The sequence below is a fragment of the Lipophrys pholis genome, assembly GCF_963383615.2.
Source record: "Lipophrys pholis genome assembly, chromosome: 8".
Lineage (NCBI taxonomy): Eukaryota > Metazoa > Chordata > Actinopteri > Blenniiformes > Blenniidae > Lipophrys > Lipophrys pholis.
Window position 1 is genome coordinate 23,404,549 of NC_137630.1, and position 21,769 is coordinate 23,426,317.

Sequence of the window (21,769 nt, forward strand, 5' to 3'; positions counted from 1 at the left end):
AGACAACTGAGGTTAGAGTCTCACAACCACATGGACCGAGGTATTCAGAGTGCACCTGCAGATCACTGAGAAACTATTTTAGTGGAGGCAGTGCATCTGCATGTTGCAACATCACCCAGATTCTGTAGTGTTGGAGCTCCTAAAAGCAAATAATTACTCCTATTAGAGGTGTATTTTCCACCCACACTGTTGCCACTGCCTACATGTCTGTTATAAGTAAATTCACACAAGCCTGCAGGTCGCAGTAATTGTGGGAAAGAATGAAAAAAAAAAGGGTTCTGTTTTATTTGAAACGAAGCATCTTACGAGTCTCTCCCTAATCCGTCATGTGTTTGCACACGTAGCCTCAAGTCTTTCTCCAAAGTGGCAACAAAGCAGAACTACCTCTCTCTCTCTCTCTCTTTCTCTCTCTCTCTCTCTCTCTCTCTCTCTCTCTCTCTCTCTCTCTCTCTCTCTCTCTCTCTCTCTCTTCCCTGCTCCTCCCAGCTCAGCACATTGCGCCTCCTCGTAACTTGTCCGTGTCTGTTCTGTCCCGTTGAAACGCAGCCTTCACTCTGCGCTCCAGTTGGTGGCTTGTGATCACAGGTTGAGTGTGAGAACAGAGATCCACGCGGACGCGCTCAATTAAAAAAAAAAAAAGAAAAGAAAAAAGAAAGGACTTTTAGGTTGATTTGATGTTTCATTGGGAGCACTCCCCTCAACATGAGGGTCCGTGACTGATTTTTAGAGATACAGACTGCGTGCAACTCAAAGTTTGTTATCCATTCCTTTGAGTTTCGCTGAACATTACGGGGCGCAATTACGCACGGTGAGCTCCATGGCACCGATTCTGGATAGACGGGCGCCCGCTCTGCTCTTGGTCTGGAGCTATTGCGTCCTTGCGGATACTGCCTTCACGAACTTTACTTTGGACAATGAGTTCCACTCCAGTTTCATCCACCGCCGGCTGAAGAGTCAGGAGCGCAGGGAGATGCAGCGGGAGATCCTGTCGATCTTGGGGCTGCCGCACCGACCGCGACCCCACCTCCACGGAAAGCACAATGCTGCTCCGATGTTTATGTTGGACTTGTACAACGCTATGTCCACAGAAGGGGACGAGGACAGATATTCATACCCCTACAAGCCCGTCTTCACCACACAGGGTCCCCCGATAGCCAGCCTGCAAGACAACAACTTCTTGAACGATGCAGACATGGTCATGAGCTTTGTGAATTTAGGTAGGCGCTTTATTCTTTCAAACTTTCCGTGACCAACAACAAAAAATGTATACAATGAATATACATTTAGAAAAAAAAAAAAAAACATTACTCGTGCAAAAAATGGCATTTAATGTGATGGAAACAGTTCACAGGGTTTTTGTTGCGATGACGTTTTGACCTGTTTGCTTCATTGCTTCCTGAATAACTTGTCTTTATTCTTCACCTTGTGAAATTAATGGTGGCAGTCAATACTCTTTAAAGCTGAATGGTGATTTAGCAGAAGCACTTGGCTGTTTCACCCATATACTTTTCTGGTGTACACCTGCATGCACAATGATCATGCTTAGGCCTCCACACAACTAGGTACACTTATCCAGATAATTCCAGGAGTGTCAAATTCCAGTGTTCCCTTCTCCTAAACAGCTGTGCAACCAGTTAATGTTCAGGTGCTCAGGCTGTGGATGATGGTCCTGCAGAGCAGCTAGTATGTCAGCCCTGTGTTATCTCAAGAATGAGTAAGTCAACAGCAGAACGGGTTCAAAGTGCTCTAGGTCCTCCCTTCTCTCTAATCTAGAGACATCCCTATAGACACTCACACCACGAAGCAATTCCAGCCAGTGATGACCTGAACTTACTTTAATCGCATTCGGCAGTTTAAAAAAAATGACCTGTAATGTTGGAGGATGCACTTCGGTCCAATTGTTTTGTTGAATGTTATGCCCTCAACGCTTATCAAATCAGAATACTCATTGAAATCCAACAGGCGAGGACTGTTTTATTGCTGTCAGCCACAGTTAAAGGTTGTTAAGTGTGAATAATCACAACATTTGCAGGCTCTACGGATAGATAAGCACACCATCATAATTACATTTGCTTGACAAATTATGTAGTCACAGCAACAGTTCCACTTATGTTCTAGCTGAGTCACAGTAGCACATTAATTTGGCACGAGACAGACAAAACAATAAATCTAAGTCTGAGGAGATATTCTTCAAACTTTACGTTCAATCCTGGAGCGATCATTGTTGAGACTCTTGGCAAGTTAGAGGGAGGTGACACTGGTTCCTGAACTGCACTGTGTAATTACTGTGGGAGCTGCTGCATTGTGACTATTTTTGACAGACTGTGACACAGATGGATTTGACCACAGAGACTCGCAAAGTGAAGGGCCAAGGTTGCAGTAAACTAACAAGAAATGGAGCATTTGAGAGAAAAGGACCAGTGATTCAGTTAATCTTCTTCTTTTTTTTTTTCACAAGTATCATGCTCAAATCAGACAGAAAACTGAATGTGGGACATCAGCCAGTGAGAACGTTTTCATGTCATAGGAATCATGGAAAAGAAAGTCACGTTGCCTCCCTGCAAAACAAAACAAAAAACAAACTTGAGGCTAATGTAATTACTGATGGCATTTGCTCAGGTTGAGTCTTCTTCATGGCACACGGCTCGGTGTTTCCATGAATGTGGCTCATTTGGATATAATGTAGGCACATCTGCCACGTGTTGCATCTGTCAGTGGGACTCATTGTGACGTTTGCTCTTTAGTCTCATGTGATACCGCCAAACGTTTGTCTGAGCAGCTTGATTCAAACCAGCAGATAATATGCTGTTTCACTATCCTTCACATGAGAGAGAGAGAGAGAGAGAGAGACAGAGAGAGAGAGAGAGAGAGAGAGAGAGAGAGAGAGAGAACTTGATGGCTATCAAATGGATTGACTGTTTCCTCTGCAAATTCCTTCCTTCCCACATTTGCTCGTTGTGGTTTTTGTTTTCTTATTTAGGTTGTCTGAGTGCAAAATGAGTGTGGCTTTTATTTAAAAACTGTCTCTCAAAACCCTGCACGTCTCTATAACTACCAAGCCCAAGGTACATTAGTCAGACTTTGTACCCTGGTTACTGCTTCCTGAGGAGCATGTTTCCTTGAACTCACTTGTGCTTTTATTGAAGGCCAAATACTATAACAAGGATGGTCGTCAATTCACACCTCAATCCCCCCCCCAAAATAACACATTTCTGTGCATTGAGCCTTGCCTTGTTCGTGGTCAAACAGAATTATCTCCTCGTTACTGATTGCCACTTAAGCGGATCTGATGCACTTTGTTGTCAACTCGTGTGAGCGCTGCAGAGTCCTTCCCGGCCAGCGAGGGTGGGTGTGGATTTTGGGACTGACCCAGGCCAGGGACGTCCTCGTACTGAGTCACTTCACTTTAAAAGCCCAGCTGTGTAAATGTCTTACAGCATACATACAGAATGTACACATGCGACACAGGTCACCCAGCCACTGGGCGTGTGCCGGACACGTCGTGATAACACACCACTGACTTAACACACACGCACGCACGCACGCAGGCCCATTGCATGTGTCTCGAGGTGGCAACACAGCATAACATTATATTCTCCAGTAATAATTATTTATTGAGGTCCCTTTGGTTTCTGGCAGCATTAGCCCTCAGCCACTGTGAGTTAAGGCATTTCCTTCTTAACAAAACCACAGCTTTCGGAGCTTTTGGCGGCTACTCTGGCTGTTGCTGAGCCACGGTTGAGTTCAATTAATGCTAAGCTTTCACACACAGCCGTCAGCTATCCAGGAACATGCACGAGCATTCACAAGGCCCACGTGCGCCTTTCCCAGCAGCAGGGAAGGGCTGTGACTTGGACGTCTGCTATTTGCATCCTGGATGACTGAAAGAGCAGCAACATCATCACCTGTGCTTGTTTTTATGTGTGTATGAGGAGTGATTGTCTTTTACTCTAAGATGTTATCATGAGGTGAGTTAGTCACTGCTTCCTTATTTTCCCTGTTCTCATGCAATCCTTTTTGGATCAGAGTGACCCTACAAGAGGGTGAATAGAGACTGCTGTCACCCGAGGCAATAATTCAACGTCATGTCTTTTCCACACTTTGAGTATTTGTATTGAGATAATAGTGTTGTGTCATTGTTATTGTTCAGAAGTTGAGAAAAAGACGGATGTAATCCAATGTTTGATCTGGCTGTCAACAAGCCTTGAGTCTTCTGACACTATCAAACTTCAGTTTCCTGTCTGTGACCCTCAGCCTCATGCCTGCTGGTCACTGCAGTGATGTGAATCAAGGTTACTAAAACACACTTACATTTTTTGGAAGTTCTTAGTATTTAAAAATGGCAGCAGCCCTTAGCTTAAAACAAATAATATTTAGACCAAGTAAGCTAAACATTTGTAAAAGACTCTTAACTATAGTATATGTTCAGTAAACTGTTGATAATCCCATGAGGAGTATTGTATATGGGGTAATACAAAATGATCTACAGTGCTTACATTTACTGAAATGAAGTAAGAATAAGTGGCTCATTCACTTACTTTAAATTGTTTAGAAGAGAGGGAGAAGTCATCACGGCGGATTTGACTGTAATGACTCTTAACTAAAAATAACCCTGGCGTTTAAGCATTTTCATTTTTTTTTTTATCAAATAATGAACAACAACCCCACTCATGTAATTTAATTAGACAGTTTAGATCACTACAAGGTTATTTTTCGCTATTATTAAGAGTTTGAAGTCACATTGTTAAAGTATAAATTTGAAATATAAATGCATACAGTATTAAAAAATAATAATAATTCAATTAACATGTAAAAAAACATACAAAAAGTAAAAATATAACCTTGATATATAGTTGCACACAAAAAACATAAGGACAGTTATGAATAGATAAGAAGTGAATAAATGTATATACATATACAATGGTCGTGTGTAATATAAAAAATTATATAATGCTTGTATTTTCTAATAAAATGTTCATGTAAACGTTGATAGAAAGTTCCATATGATACAAATATATCTAAATATGTCAATGCATAAAAAAGAGAAATTGAATACTTAAAATTAAAAAGAAATTCTTGTGCAAACCCCAAAACCCCCAAACCCCAAACTCCAAACACCTCAACTTAAAGTGAGTTTATATTTGTTTTTAAAGTACTTGATTGTTTTTGCTCTGTATTCATTCTGACCCAGAGTTTAATGCCATCAATGGTCAAACCTTTTCAAAGATAACCTTTAATTTCGTTGTACTTGTATAATGACAATAAAAGCATTCTATTCTATTCTATTCTATTCTATTCTATTCTATTCTATTCTATTCTATTCTATTCTATTCTATTTATTGTTGTTCGATGGCAGTAAATTTTAAATCAACATTCCCGTACAATAACGCTTTCTCTGTAACTAAAGTAGGGCAACGTTTGCGTCTGGAAACTCAGAAAAAGCAGTAAACAAAAATCAAGCCACCGAAACAATGTGCGACCAGGGTGTATTTAATTGTTAAGTGTTCTGCTGCTGTTAATTGGCCCCAGATGTAATACATTTTACTAAATGGAGTTGAAAAGCAGTAAACAAACACATCACCTTTTGCTTTCCTTTCTCTCATTGCTGCAATATGCAAAATGTTGGTAGTCGTCGACTCGTCATCTCCCACTAAACGAGTCACGATGCCGGACGAATTGAAAAGCTTTCTTATGGAACTGTGAGTCATATCAAAACTTTGCTTATATTTCACTGTGAGTCGAGGCTGTGATCAGACGTTGTAAAAGTGTCTTACAGACTTGGCCCGCAGAGTGAGTCGGAGCGTTACCTGCTTATTATCCCCTGTGTTACCTTAGTGACCTGACAGGACACCACCTGGCCCTCCACCACTCAGGACCTCCTGTCTGCTCCCGCAGAAGCCGTCACCACACTCTTTCTGCTTTATAGTATGTGTTAAAGGCTAGATAATGGAGAGCGGGAAGGCTAGAAATGTCCAATTAGCCTGTTAGAGGTTTTGGCTTTCGGACAGCGTTGTATCATTAGTTTGCACTCTCGTGGTCGGAAGGAGTTTTGTCACACGTGGAGGCACGTAAGTCTAGTTTTGTATTAGATATTAGATTATCCATGTCATTTCCACTTTGGACCTCCAGTGTGCAACACGCTCATATCGAACATTCATTCTCCTCCCACCCTTCTTTGTATCGCTTCTTGCATTCCTCCTCACAGTGGGGTGCTTGTGGTGCTGAGCTTAATACAGATGTTTCCCTCTGACTGCAGGCCAGAGCAGCTGTGTGGAGAAACTTTATCTTTGTAGAGTCCGGCCAGTCCCCTCAACCCAGCCTCCACTGTCATGTCTGGCTCAGTCTTCAATCTGTCCTACAAGGAGCGCCACCTGACACCAAATTTTCCCTGCCTCCCCCCCTGAACTAACAGTATTGATTATCAGCGCTGACCTCGCCGTTTTAATTAGTTAGTTATCATATGGCCCCAGTAGGGTTGTGTGGTGTTTAGTATTCAACCTCCTACTACAGCCCTCATCTCCAGAGGTTTAAACCTCCTGCGCTTGCAGACATAAAACATTTCAACACTTTCTCAAGTTCTTTTGTATGTTTTTCCACTCCCCACTTCTCTCTCACACATACACACATGCATAGACTGACATGCGTGTGCGCACGCGCGCACGCACGCACACACGCACACACGCACGCACTACCCAAAAAAATATTCCCTGCCTCTCAAATTAATTTCTCCCTTCATCTCTCTCACTTTTAAACCCATATTTGTACTTTTTGTGTAGTGATGAATTGATTACTTTGTCTTCTCATCTCACACCAGAAGCTGATTTGTGTTTGGCTTCTCATATAAAGACTCAAAAAAAGTTGGAGCTTGAGAGTACGTGTTGACGGCCACTCTTTGGTCTGTGCAAGCAGCTTGTCTTTGACACTGTTAACATGCCTTTCTCCCTTCTGTGGATTTATGCAATGGCTTCTGTGTGCACTACCAGTGGTCTAAAGACACTTGCATGTACTAAGCATATGCACAGGAGTAAAATGAAATGCATGCTCATGTTTTTGTTAACGCGAAAGGAATGTCTCTGGGGCTAATTAGTGTTATTGAGTACATGTTTTATTGCCATGTGCCGGACAGGGAGTGAGCAGAAGCAGTGGAATGTAACAGTTGGTACACATAGCCCTGCCTTCCTGCCAGGTAATTTCTCTTAATGCACTCCTTGGTTTGATTGATAGCATCAAGGCCTATTGAGTAAATAAATACCCCACATTGCAGACAACGAATCTCTCCTCTCCCAGGCTTCAAGCAACTCTACAAAGTGCACAGCTGGCGTGATCTGGAAACGTTATGTTTTTATTTTCACATTTATTATGTCTCACATTCACCTGTTGAACCCAGGAGTCCAGAATGACATCTGGATGTACATAGCAGAGCCTCTGTGCACTTGGCCAAGCTGAGGCACTTGCTGGGAGAGATGATGAAACACTCCGCGGGTGGGACTTGACAATGTGGCGAGTGGTCAAAAAGCCCAGATGTACTAAGCAGCAGGCATTCTCTGCTTTAGTGATGGACGGACCGCCTTCATTGCCAGGAATGTTGAGCTCAATTTAGTTTTTCTAATAATGTCTCTCTCTTGTTCCGCTTTTTTTTTTTTTTTTTCTTTTTCCTGTGCCTTTGATCTTGCAGTTACTCACTTTGCTAACTTGATTTCCACCCATCTTGTGACTTTTCTGTGATCTGGATAACTTTGGCGTTGCCTTATCAGTGACCGGGAGCATGTAAGACTCCCCTGCACTTTTATGAAGATGGGTACCAAGCAGTGAAGCTGAGACTGCAGAAGTGGGCCAGAACGGTCATAGATCCCGGGACCAATAGCTCAACGATAACAAATACAACAGTCTTCGCTTGGTACTGGGGCACTGACTGTTCAGAGAGGAGGGATGAAATGAGAGGAAGGGCTAAAAGTTAGAAGAAGAAAGAAGGGTGAGGAGGATAAGATAATGAGAATCCAAGTGCATCTGTTTGGATTACAAATGGATGCCATGCATTTCTTAAAAGCAAGTGCATTTCATTCTTGACTTCTTTTCCTTGTGGGGACATCCTGTGCTTGAGAACCTTCGTGTTTAGAGCGGTTCTGTGTGCGTTTGCGCATAGTAAAACACTATTTTAGAGCCACCTACTCTGCCCAGTCACCAGCTGCACTGTGTGATGTGTGCGAGCTTGCCAAGCGGAAGATTGCGTTAGCGGAAGCCCATAACACTGACCAGATTCCTCGCCAGGCTCCAACAGCCAAATCAAAGCTTGTAAAAGCCGAGCAACAACTGTATGCGAGCGGTTTTATGATAAGTGATGAAATATTGCGTCTATGCAGCATGGAGTATGATCCGCCTGCAGCAGGTTTGTGTTTATTTGGGCATGTGTGCAGCTGTGTTTCCCTTGTGTTTCCTCCACAGCTAGTTTGTTTATTTTAAAAAGGAATGGGCTGTGATTAAACAAAATAAACAACCAGCTGTTAAAATCAGGATGCCAGCCTGCCCATCATTTGCGCGTAAGATGCGGGATAAGAAATCGCTTCAGTCGCCGGTTGTGCCCAAGTGCGTATTGTATGCGAATGTTCCTGAGGTCTATTATAAGAGGTTGGCTTGGCTGGATGGGGAGGGTGTGGCTCCTGTGGCCACAAAATTAAAGAACATAAAAACAAGGGGATGAGGGGAACAGAGAGTGGGGGAAAGCTGAACGGCTGCGGTTTGTAGTCTGCGAGTTGTAGACTGCGAGTTGTTCAATCCTGCAGTTAAGAGGAAGTGCAGATGGTTACAGTGACATTAGTGCAGCGCGATCCCTCGCTGCTTGGCCCACATCGCTCCGCACCCTTTCCTCCCTGTTCCTCAATGCATTATATCACGCCACAAAGCAATGAACGCTGACGATTTAGGATGTGGTGTCTTGGTTGTTACCGTTGCCTTTCACTGCTGTACAATCAATCTCAACAGGCCTCTGCGAGAACAAGTTTGTGCATACCTTTTGTTATTCTCACTTTGATCTGAGAGTCCCGGAGATGTCGAGTCCTTTTCAAATGAACGACACAGTTCGGGTTAAATTAATAAATTGTTTTTCTCATGCTTTGAATTTTAGGAGAACATCAGTGCCGCTCTGATCATTTTCAGGCAGTGAGCGATAGCCTAGTGACCTACTGCTGCACTGTGTGGTTCTCCAGCTGCACAGTGCACTGGGCTGCTTCAGATTTTAGAATGACGTTGATCATTTCACATAAACTCTAGAAAACGACTGACGTCAGATTCCCAACTGCATGTTGCAATGATTTGTGAAAATGTAAATAGAAACTAGTCACTATCACTGTCAGCAAATGTTACAGTATCTATTTCTGATCTGATCACCTCTGTCAAAAAATATATATACTCATATTAAAGGTATTCCAAACATATTCCCAAAAATGTTGAGATGGTGTGTTGATAACCAACTAAAATCGGATGCAGAGGTTTAGCTCACACCCATATTTCATTCAAGATAGAACACAGATAACAGATGTAAAAGTTCAACCTTTTTACCATTTTATGAATTTGATGACAGCAACACATCTCACGCCCAACTTTTCAACAACAGCCTGTAAACATCTGGAATTTAAAGAGATAAATTCCTGGACGTTCTGGAAGAGAAGTGGTGTTCCTGTTTTGTCTGATGTAGTATTCTAGCTGCACGGCAGTCCTGGGTCTTCATTGCTGAAGATTTCATTCCATAAACTGTTTTTTTTTTATTGTTGAAAGATCTGTAATGCAGGCAGGTTGGTGCGACTGTGAATTCATGTTGTGATAGATGTACGCAGTGGTCAAGCATTGAGTTGGTTCTCCTCTTAAACTAATTTATCTGGATGCATGCATAAGTTTTTGCTGAGTTGCACTAATGCAACCCATTAGGGGTGCAGTGCTTTTGAACTGTTCACCAATAACAAGAAGAATGAACAAATTCTGTCATACAGAGTTTGTGGCTTCCAAAAAGAATTAAAAAATTCAATTCATCTCACCAAAGAAAATGTTTCCAGTTTGCTTCTCATATTTGTTAGTGAGCATTGCCCAGTAGAAGAAGTTGTATTTAGACTGTGCTCAGACATGACGTCTTCTTTTCATATCTTTGTGGACATGCACCTCAAAGTCGACTCTTAAGCGACTATGCCTCTCTAGATTGTATTTATTTTTTTTTGGTTTAAAATACTAAATTGTAGTATTGACCTGTTACCAATTACCCTAACTGTTTGCAAAATGCTCCTCCAGCTGTTTAGAATCGCATTGCTTTCCCCCCCCCAGACATTTATTGCCCCTGTCCTAACATTTCAGAATGTCATTGCTGGCGTTAGTTTGATCATGTGATTTTCAGTTCATTGCATCCTGTTTTTATTTACATTTGACACAGTTTTCGGCCTTCCTGGAATTGAAGATTTATACCAGCTGAAATGAGTGAGAAAGAGAAGCCGGAATGAAGCTTTAAAGTCAGATACATTACTGTACCAGGCTGTTACATATCCAGTATAAGTCTCTGGTCCATGATGCTCAGCGAAGCATGAGGTGGAACCCAGCACTACAGTTTTATGGTTGTTGAGGGCAAGTATTTTTAATGGCTGCAGTGAGAGGGAGAGTGAGAGGGAGAGTGAGAGGTCAGCGATGCTGCTGTGAGTATAATCTCAAACCTCTTGATGGCCTTCAAGTCGGAAAACTCGGAAAAGTTTGGTCTGACCACAAGTCTTAGATGTAAAGACTCTTCTTCCTGTGGTTGCCGTTTCTGCTTGCGCACAGGCTCAAACCATGTGTGAGTGTACTGAGTGCACACACACACACACACACACACACACACACACACACACACACACACACACACACACACACACACACACACACACACACACACACACACACACACACACAGAGCGGTGATTTAATGATCGTTAAGTGTGAGTAAGTTATTGCATGAAACTCCGCTGAACCTTTCCCAGGGATCCGGCAGCAGTATAAATACATCACGCAGGCATGATGTCATCAGTAGTCGCCAGTGGGCAGGATATTTCCTAACGTGGTAATCGCCCTACTGTGGGTAGTCACTCTGTACCCGAGAGATCAAACTGTCTTTGGTGTTTATAGGATAAACATCTTGAGCAATTTACCCGTCTCCTCCCTCAGTTTGTGGAAACAGTGACTTACTTGTTCCACGTATTGTGTTTAAAACATTGTTAATGTGAGAGCAACTGTTTAATAAGGAAAGAGTCACAGTAGCATCACTCACATTTGCGTGATTCAGGGCAGTATTACAGTTTTCCTCGTGAACGTACAAACTCTGTTGGGAAATAATCCCACTCTGGTTAGATTGACCCCAGGTTTCTGGATTTGGGCACCAGGTGTGTTATTACAGTTAATGAGCTCCGCAGGGATGTGGAAGGAGGTGCAGACAGTGGTGGTGAACTCCAGGGAAATTACAATGGGAGGGGGGGAAGAGTGGGGGCGAAGCTTAAGCTGTTGGTTGAGAGAAGTGAGAGTAGTGCCAGGGGTGAGTTTGTCCCCCTGCCGAGTAACGGAAGCGTGCAGGGCAGTTCTGAGGGGTGTGAGGGTGGCGAACAGACACTTGGGCTAATGTGAGCCGTCAGATCTGTCTGCTGCTGCTCCGAGGCCTGAGGTGTCGTAGAAGTGTCTTGGGTCCGCCGACCAGCAGGAGAGAGAAAAAATGAGGCAGAGGCAAAGCAAAGGGGAAAGAAGAAAGAGGCCAAACTGGCAGAGTGACAGAGGAGTTAAAAGATCACATGTGTGTTAATTAGTATTTTATTACTTTCAACAAACACCAGAATCAACAAACCCAGGAGTGTGTTTGTTCATTCTTTTAAGCTGTCTAATTGCCTAACAGTTTCTGTGGCTTTTTTTATTTTATTTTTTTTAAGCCAGTGACTACCGGTATCTAAATTTAAATGAAGTAAATCACAAACTGAATGTGGTATTGACTCACAGTAAAACTACTGTGGCTACATTCATTGTAACGAAGGCACATATGTGCACAAGCCTGATGTGGCTTTGACGTCACAGACAATGTCTATTGCCAGACCAAACCTCTGGTGCTTTGTTCACAGATACCAAGAATATAACTTTTACATCAGCAAATATTTATTTTGTTTGCTATTTTCTTAGAGACACAACTGAGGTGCTGGCTTTTAGCAGGAAGTGTACTCTTTGTAGTATAAGATGTTTATCCAGTGTTCCCTCTGTAACCCTCTGGTTGCCAGGTGGACAATTATGACTGGAGGATGAAGGAGTATCTGTCAACTTGATAGCTCTGATGTGTGCTGCTGAGCATGTGTGTGGGCCGCTTAAGTCAAATGATGTGGGATAGCCGTGCATCATCAGCATGTGCAGCAAAAGCAAATCAGATGTCTGACCCAATGATAAAAGGAGTTTACTGTGGAAGCATATATGTTTGTCTGCCCGTATGTGTTTGTCTCTTTACATGTGTATGTTGTTGCATCTCTAATTATGGATTACAGAAACCCATAATGATTGTGTTACCCTGCTGTGACGCACGAGACCGTTCACTTCACAGGCAATCAGTGTGTGCGCGCAGTGTAGTGTGTTGATGTGTGTGTCCATGTGACAAGTGGTGACCGACCTGGACACTGGCTACGAAGAATGAAGGGTGCCTAAGGCATCAGAGGGTGTGTTCAACATGTTTGTGGTGTGTGTGTGTGTGTGTGTGTGTGTGTGTGTGTGTGTGTGTGTGTGTGTGTGTGTGTGTGTGTGTGTGTGTGTGTGTGTGTTTGTGACACAGGTGGAGAGAAGGCTACTCACTTCCTCTCAGAGGAAATCATAAATGCACCCTCTTGTCTGAGCTTCTCCCTCCTCATCTAATTACTTCCATTCAAAGAGGCCTATAAGAGAACAACACAGTAAAACAAAAACAGAATAACAGCCACAATCTTCAGCCAGCTCTTTTTCTCTCTTAAACTGCTCTGATGACATTTACCTTTGAAACAATGTAAATGTGAGACGCAAAGGAAATACTTGGCGGGGGAGTTTTACAGTTTAACAGCAGCCCCCTTTGAGGCTTGAGAGCAGGTCTGGCTTTCTCCCCAGAGGGAGTGCACCTGCACCTGGCCACAGGAACAGAGAGAGGTCCACAGGCTACTTGAAGAATAAGCAGGCACTGGTGTGTAGAAGAAAAGAAGCAGGAATTAAACTTTGCAAAAGTTACTGCAAACACATGTTTTTTGCATAGTTGTAAAAGGGCACTGAATGGAGGAGTAGATTACAAGTAGCGGATACCAATATTGTCAGAAGGAGAATGAAAACAGAAAAAGCTGAAACACTATTTCAGCTCAGACTTCATTCAGAAACGATTAGTACCAATGTTTCCTACATTTTGTTTGAGTCTGAGTGTAAGGTGGGCTGCAGGTGTAAGTATGTAAGCCAGTCACGGCACACCCCTCTCTCATCAACATACTAAAGCAATGGACCATTTTCTAGATCTGCCCTCGACGCCTGAAAATGTCCTGTGGATCCAATTTTGAGAAACCACTGATTATTCACAGTGTCCACTCAAACCTGAGGTTGGAAGCCACTGGGTGTGGGAGCTCGGTGAAAGCGTGGACGAGTGTAGAATGAAAGATGGACTGAGAGTTTTCTGCGGGAATGAATCAAGATAACAAAGAAATCGTGCATCTGGCTGGAGTGACCGATGTTGAATTGATAACTGTCTGTTGTGACGTCTACATGATCCTGAACCTCATTGTTTTTCAGACCGAGACAATGAAAGCATGAGACCTTTTTAATGGCCAACAGAGAGCAGCGCTGCCTCTCACCAGAGAGTAATTAGATTATTTCCTATTCTGCTCCTCTGGCCAATAATTTCTCAGTGCTGCTTTTATATATTTTCACTCACCAACTGTGTTTAATAGAGAAATGAATAAAGGAATGCCTCCTCCTGGGACATAGCACACTAGCAGTACAGTGAAATATGCAAAACATTTGCACCATTACACACTTACGTATATCACTAACAGCTGATATTGGGGGAAAAAAACATGCTGTCATAAAGCACTTCCTGGAATTTTGGCGAGTTATTGCGATATCCCCAAAAGGTCATGAATACAAGTTTGTGTTTGTGCATGTGGGTGTGTGTGTTTTAACTCCATTGTGTGTCCCTAAATTACTCACAATTTTGGGACTTGTCTGAAGTTTGGGGACAAATACGCAAAAACTAAAACCTTCAATTTTGAGTTAAATATATGTTTAGACTGAGGTTACGGAAAGATTAGGCAGAGGGTTACAATTGCATCACAAACTGGAGGTTTGGATCATGTTGTTAAGAAATTGCTTAATACATAAGAGACCACGTGGAGTTGAGATGCCTACGTTGATTTAGCTCAAAGAATAATTGTACCGACAGGGTTAGTGCTATATATGTTCCAAAATTTGACTGTTGTGGAAAAATCTCGGCAGAAACAGTTGCTTCTAAACCCAATTAGGAAGATAACTCTAACAAATAAATCAACGGTAGCAGCAGTCCATTTGATATTCAATAGACGCAAAAACCTTGCTACAAATGTGGTTTGATCCCGCAACTTCAACAGTATCTTGCTTCCATTGTCTTTTAGTGCATGTTGCTTGGTGTGTGAAGACACACATGAACTTGTGGGGGGTCCGTCTGACAGTTGATAAAGAGTGAGGTGGAGGAAGACCCAGAAGAAGATGAGATGCAACACGTTGACCTCTGGGATGTCCTGCTGGGACATAAGAAGAGCAAGGTTGAAGGGGCACATCTTGAAGATTTGGGCGGAAGGGGGGGGGGGGGGTTAAAAGGCTAAGATGGGGAGTAGAGAAGAGAGGGGGATGGGGTGGGGTGTACCAAACATGGAGCCCCAGCTCATGAGAACCAGATGAAGGGCAGACGAGATGGCTCTCTGGGGCTATGAAGGGAAGAGAAGAGGAAGAAAGGGGCTCATAAAGCTGTCAGAGTTAGCCTGCATCTCTCTATCATGGCTCCGTGTGCTCCAGATGCATCGCTTCTCGTACTAGTCCTTGTGGATGTTTCGATCACAAGCTAACATGTGTATTGCATATCCATAGATGTGTTTAATCTGAGCCTGTGCCACAGGCTGACAAGCTATTTCAGCTCGCCGCTGGGGTGGACATAATGTGAGGGAAGAGTGCATTGTAACACCTTTAAGAGGAAAAGACATTTACATTTACAAACATATGTTGTGTTTCCATGGAAGCTGCGACACAATGCTTCACAAAAAGTTTTCAAGTTTTACATAGAGTCATGAGAACTGTCTCTCTCTCTCTCTGCTCGTAGACCTGCTAGGTCCCGGGCGGTGAAGGAGGGGGATGCTAAATAGCTCATGTGAAAAGAAAACATTCTCTGCATACATACAGTCTGTTACAGAACCATTTTTCATTTCAATTGTATGTTCTTTTCTTTCCCTAGTGGAGCACGATAAGGAATTCCTACCAGTGCGGCGGCATCATAGAGAGTTCAGATTCGATCTGTCAAGAATCCCTGAGGGTGAGGCCGTCACTGCAGCCGAGTTTCGGATATACAAAGATTTCATCCATGAACGTTATGATAATGAGACCTTCCGTATCAGCGTCTACCAGGTGTTGGAGGAGCACTCTGACAGGTGAGCTTGGATGTATGGGTTTAAATCCAAGACATGTGATACTTGATAGTCTCAACCAAAAATTCTTACCTAATTTAATAAATATAAATTTTTCATACAAATAGCGGTTCTCAGTTCACCTCTTTGGTCGACATTGTTATTGTAATAATTGGCTTCAGGGCTTTTGTAAATCTATTGACCTTGGCCTCCTGATGTTGAGTTTGATGCTTCCCTCACATACACATTACACATCCCAAAAGTGAAAATAGAAATCATGCCAACTGCTGTTTAGATCAGTGTTTCCCAAGCTATGACTACAGACCTCTTTGTGATCTCTATCTATGCCAAATGATGACAGTACAACTCTCACCTATTCAAAAGTCTTTAAAATAACCGCAAGAGGTTGTTTCCCAGATGAGCTATTGATATCTTCTGAGGGCTTTCTTTTTACATAATCAAATTAAAGCTCAGCGCAAACAAAACATCAGGACGGTCATGGACCACAGGTTGTGATCCACTGGTTTAGAAAGCCATTGAAAGTAATCCAGTTGAATAAAGATTGCTCCTGTCTATGCAGCAGCAGACCGATGTGATATACAGTGTAGACTTTTGTAGATGATCTTTACTGTAAACAGGGATGAGGCTGTCATTTATCAGTGTCTTTGTTACTGTAGTGTTTTAATGTGACCATGTAATAATGTAGTTTTTTTTTGTTTTTGTTTTTTTTGCAGACAGGAAATATTTATAAAACCTTGTCACTGTTTTGTTTTTTTTAATGAAATTTGTCTGAAAAGAAACTAAATCACTAAAGTCATTTATAACTCTCTTCTGTTGTTATCAATTCATACTTTAAATATATCCAATGCTTTATTTGGTCAATTAAGTCAAAAAACATATGTGATTCTTCCTCCACAGCTGTACCTATACAGGGTGATGCCATTGCTTTAGAGACATGTAATAAATATGTCTGATTTTCAGATGCACACAAGAAACTGTTAAATTGTGTTTCAGATCCAGGCCCAAAGAGCAAAGAACATGTGCTGCAGTGATCATTAACAAATGTATACACATATGTCTAAATATTTATTCAGGTCTTAATGAGTTGGAGTCAAATACAAGCAGAATTAATCTTATTATTATCATCATCATCATCATCAGGAGAAACACCTGCTCTTGTTGCTTGGTACAAACTGTCTGATGCATGCAGGATGATGACTCAAAAGTGCTCAATGATATTCAGAGATTTTTATTTTTAACCTGTTCTTCTCCTTCTGTTAAAAGCCTAAAGTTAGGATGTCCAAGGGATTGTCTGCTCTGATTTTTAGATTTTTTTTTTCCAAAGGTCTTTTTCATAGGTAATTGATATGTTTGGAGTGCTAACATGTTTTTCTTTACTACCCTCATTTTTTGGAGGTTAGTAAGAAAGGTGGACCCACCTTTGTGGTGTGGTTCAGCTGTACTTTGCAGGAGGTGCATGTGACTCCTGGAACAGCCTGTGTCCAGCTACCCTCAAGTCTTCCTAAAGGTTTCTGTTGTCCAGAGGGAACAACACAGTCATTTATCCCTTTGCCAGAGACAGGCCTGGCTAAATGAATGAACTAGAGCTCTCTGACACTCTATCTGCCCAGTCAGAAAATAGGTCGAGATACATGACTGGTCACATGAAGAACAAGAGATTTTGGGCTTCAATGGTGAAAGAGTAGAAAATCTAGAGTTCAGTGTCTGACAATAGGACTGACTTGGATATGCACTATTTCTCTCATTTCTTTGCACACACTCTCTCTCACAGCTGTGTTTTCCCCTCTCCTTTTCTTTCCCTATCTCCTTTTCTCTCTTTGGCTTTCTGGCTCCCCCACCAAATTCCATCCCGTGATGGACTGTGTGTAGTGTATGAAAGGACCGGTCGTTTATAAAGCCATTATTGTCAATTAAGAAAATGAAGTGTTCCCCTGGGCCTCACCATCTGGAGCCCTCCCCACCTCCCTAATTCACTCGCTGTCTTGCTCCATCTCTTTCATTGTTTCACTCCTCTTTCTCTGTTCCTCCACTCCATTAGTTTGCGCCGTGCTTCCACTTGCTGGCTTTTAAAAAGCCTGTCACACGGTTGTGGCCAATCATTGATTATTTGTTTATTTTCAAATCTACCCCAGGGAGTCGGACCTGTTTCTGTTGGACTCGAGGGTGATTTGGGCAGCAGAGGAAGGCTGGTTGGTGTTTGATGTAACAGCCACCAGCAACCACTGGGTCCTGAACCCTGGCAGGAACCTGGGTTTACAGTTGGCCCTGGAGAGCACCAACGGTGAGAGTCACTTGTGTTGACACACTTTCTCATTTCAGTTAGAAAAAGCCAATGAATGAGATATTTTTGTTTCATTTGTATACGCGTCAAACAAAGATAAATCCCACTCCTCATCCTTCATCATCAGTCATTCATCACCACCATCGTCCGTCATACCCTCAGCATCATTAGCAAGCATGCGTAAAATACACCATGCTATCCCCACGATAACATCTCATCGGCCGTTTGTCATCAAATGGGCTCAAATGTTTGTCAGTGGAAATATTTAACAACAAACAGTGTGCAACAGAAAGTGTGTTTGAGAACATTATCTCCCACGGGATGGCAGGATGTTACATGTTAGGTGATGAAAACAGACATCGTATTGCTTTCAAGTTATGGGAGGGTTGGACGGGGGGGAGGCTGCATCAACGAAAGAGTGTTTGTATGTTGGATCGCGTATGAAAGGTTCCAGGTGAGCATGTACAGACAGGCGCATGGGACGTCCTGCCGCCAGCAGGGACCAGAAGCCTTGATTTACCACCAAACAGTGATCATACACACATTCTTCTGTGTGAGAACAAGATAGACACCACTGGAGAGCAGGCACACACACAAACACACCCACCCGCACGCACATTTGTACAGCATTCCTTGTGGGGTCCACAGACTGGTGTGTTGGATTTCTGAGCCTTTTAACCATCACAACAAAGTGCAAATCCTTGACCACTGAAATGTGCCATAACCTGATGATAGTTTAAAACCATTTCGGAACCCTTGGAATCAAGCATGACAGTAGGGATAAACAATTTGTTTCCAACATGGTTGGTTTCCCCAATGTGCAATCTAGTTTTGGACCCCTTAAAGTGAGCAAAACAGAGACACACACACACACACACACACACACACACACACACACACACACACACACACACACACACACACACACACACACACACACACACACACACACACACACACACACACACACACACACACACACACACACACACACACACACACACACACAGAGGCTTTGATGTTTAAAGCTGCATTTGTTCTTGGCATTTTAGAGGTGGGGAAGGGATGAAAGAAAGGGAAAGGAATTCACAGAAGAAAATCTAATCTATGAGGCTGGATGTAGAGTTGTAGAGACAACAAAAGTGGAATCAATGAGTAAACGACCCCACGCATGGGAAAAAGACAACAAAAAAAACCTTCCAATAGTAGAAGCATATTTATTTGGTTCCAAAAGTACAAACTTTCTCTTTCACAAGTTGTCCTGTTTTCCTCTAATCTGAATTTATTTGACACCTGTGGTGCTGGCCTCTCTGTCTCCCCCTACAGGAGAGAGCATCAATCCTCGCGTTGCAGGGCTGATTGGCCGCAGTGGGCCTCAAAACAAGCAGCCCTTCATGGTGGCCTTTTTCAAAGCCACAGAGGTGCACCTGCGAAGCATCCGCTCGGCGCCAGGGGGGGCCAAACAACGAAACCCCAACCGCTCCAAAGGGACAAAAAACCAAGAGGCGCTCAGAGTGGCCAATGTGGCAGGTAACGACAGGAAATGTGTTTGTGGTGTGCTGATTCTTTCTCATTGTGTTGGGATAAGTGCAGCTTTAATCCCCCTTTTGTTTGCACTGAGAGGAATTTGTGGAATGGCACACAGATGACTGGTGTATAGCTCTACACAAGGAAACCTGCCACATTTTCAGACAGCACACTCACTCCCATTTAAACACATGCATAAATATATGAAAATACAAAACTACCTCAGTGCAGCTGATATGAACCCTGCGAGACAAAACATGTAACGCATATGCAGGGCCTTTGTTTTGGAGGTGTGAGAGGGCTATGTTTATGTGAAGCACTGAAACATTAGACTGTAATGCCTGGGCTTCAAATATCCCTCTGCTGTCTTTGTTTATTTACACAAGCATTACAGAGCAGTTGGAGCCAAGTTCCCTGCATGGAGGTAAGGCAGCACAGGCTTTTATGGCAGAACACATCTGCGCTGTGCTGTGGGGCAACCGGGGCCACGACATATGGGCCAAATGGGCCTGTTTGGAACTTTGGATACCAGTGGTCTTTAACTGGATGATGAGAACCAGTCGCTCATGATCATTTCCAATGCGCGCTGCTTTCAGGAACTAATGTACCACAGATCCCCAGAGGTCACCAGAAGAAAAGAGAGATAGGAGTCGATCGAAAACAGACTGCACTTTTATAACACATGGACCTGGTAAAGAAAAAAAAATAGGGGGGGGGGGGGGGGTGTTGTGGGAGACAGGCTGAAATGAGTGGAGAAAAGAATGAGAATAAATAAAGTCGGCAGTTATGAAAATGTGGCGAAGTGCACATTGCAAGCACATCTGTTTCATCCAGTGGAAACTCAAAGCCCAGCAGAGTGACCTCTGAGCAGGGTGGCCCATTCATTTGAAACAATTACTAAACTGCTGCTCGATCTGGAGGTGATTTCCTTCAGTCATTGTTTAAACGTTAATGCTTTCTACAAGGACACGGACAGCGTTTAGGTCTGTTCTTTATCACTGCTGCCTAATTGGGGTCCGACTGCAGTAAATAGTTACTCTTGGAACTGAATAGGATAACAACTCTTGTAATGAAGCATATTCTTCCTCTTTGTGTGTGTGTATGTGCGTGTGTGTGTGTGTGTGTGTGTGTGTGTGTGTGTGTGTGTGTGTGTGTGTGTGTGTGTGTGTGTGTGTGTGTGTGTGTGTGTGTGTGTGTGTGTGTGTCTCTGCACTCCTCAGAAAACAGCAGTACTGATCAGAAGCAGGCGTGCAAAAAGCATGAGCTTTACGTCAGTTTCCGAGACTTGGGGTGGCAGGTATGGAAACTTTTCTTCATCCAAGTCGTCACAAATGCTTGGCCTAACAAAAGCCTGTGTTTGATACAAGCACAGCAGCTCTACATTTTAATAAAAAAAAATGTTCTGTCTTCCTAATGACCAAAAACTCATTATAGGAAAAGTTTTTTTCAGTTGATAAACATAAAGATGCAACCATCACATCATGCAAAGTTACATTTTGTCTTAGGTTTTCTAACTAACCTTCATGAAGGCTCTCCAAACCATTCTGATTATATAATATTATGAAGGTAAATGCAGACGGTTGTCAAAAGAAATCCACAAAATAGAACCGTATCGATTACAAATGAGCTCGTTGAATGGCAGGAACGTAATCAAGGAAGCATCATGATTCTCTCTATCTTCTGTTGTCTCAGGACTGGATCATCGCTCCAGAGGGATATGCTGCATACTATTGTGAGGGGGAGTGTGCCTTCCCACTGAACTCCTACATGAATGCCACAAACCATGCCATTGTGCAAACCCTTGTGAGTAACCATGAAACCAGGGAGCAAAAATGCAGCAGTCATGTTAAGAGTCGAATCACCTCATCAAATGTCAAGACAATGCGCCCGTTGTCGGAACGACTTCATTTGGTGGTCGGAAAGAGTTGCACATTTTATCATTGTGTGAACTGTCTTTTCCTATTTTTTTTTTTTCCTCCCCCAGGTTCATTTCATCAATCCAGACACAGTTCCCAAACCGTGTTGTGCCCCGACGCAGCTCCACGCCATCTCTGTGCTCTACTTTGACGACAGCTCCAACGTCATCCTCAAGAAATACCGCAACATGGTGGTCAGAGCTTGTGGCTGCCACTAGCTTGTCAGCGTCTTCACATGAACACATGCACACACTCATGAGTAAAAAAAAAAAAAAAATTCAAAAATGAGGGGGGGGGGGGGGGGGGGGGGGGGGGGTGATGTGCATGAACAATCCTAATGTTCAAAGACAGTTTCCTGAATGGGGGAAAAGACATTATGTGTAAGGTTGTTCGGA

At 42.9% G+C, this 21,769-nt stretch overlaps 1 protein-coding gene across 1 annotated transcript; it reads left to right on the forward strand.

Annotated features, from left to right (window-relative positions):
* Window positions 1-518: 518 nt before the first annotated feature.
* Window positions 519-21,635, forward strand: bmp7b (bone morphogenetic protein 7b). The gene is made up of 7 exons (XM_080470349.1): window positions 519-1,217; window positions 15,461-15,653; window positions 17,783-17,931; window positions 19,258-19,461; window positions 20,679-20,755; window positions 21,151-21,261; window positions 21,443-21,635. The coding sequence occupies exons 1-7, from the start codon at window positions 818-820 to the stop codon at window positions 21,590-21,592; spliced, it is 1,284 nt and encodes a 427-aa protein (XP_080326475.1). The 5' UTR covers window positions 519-817; the 3' UTR covers window positions 21,593-21,635.
* Window positions 21,636-21,769: the final 134 nt, after the last annotated feature.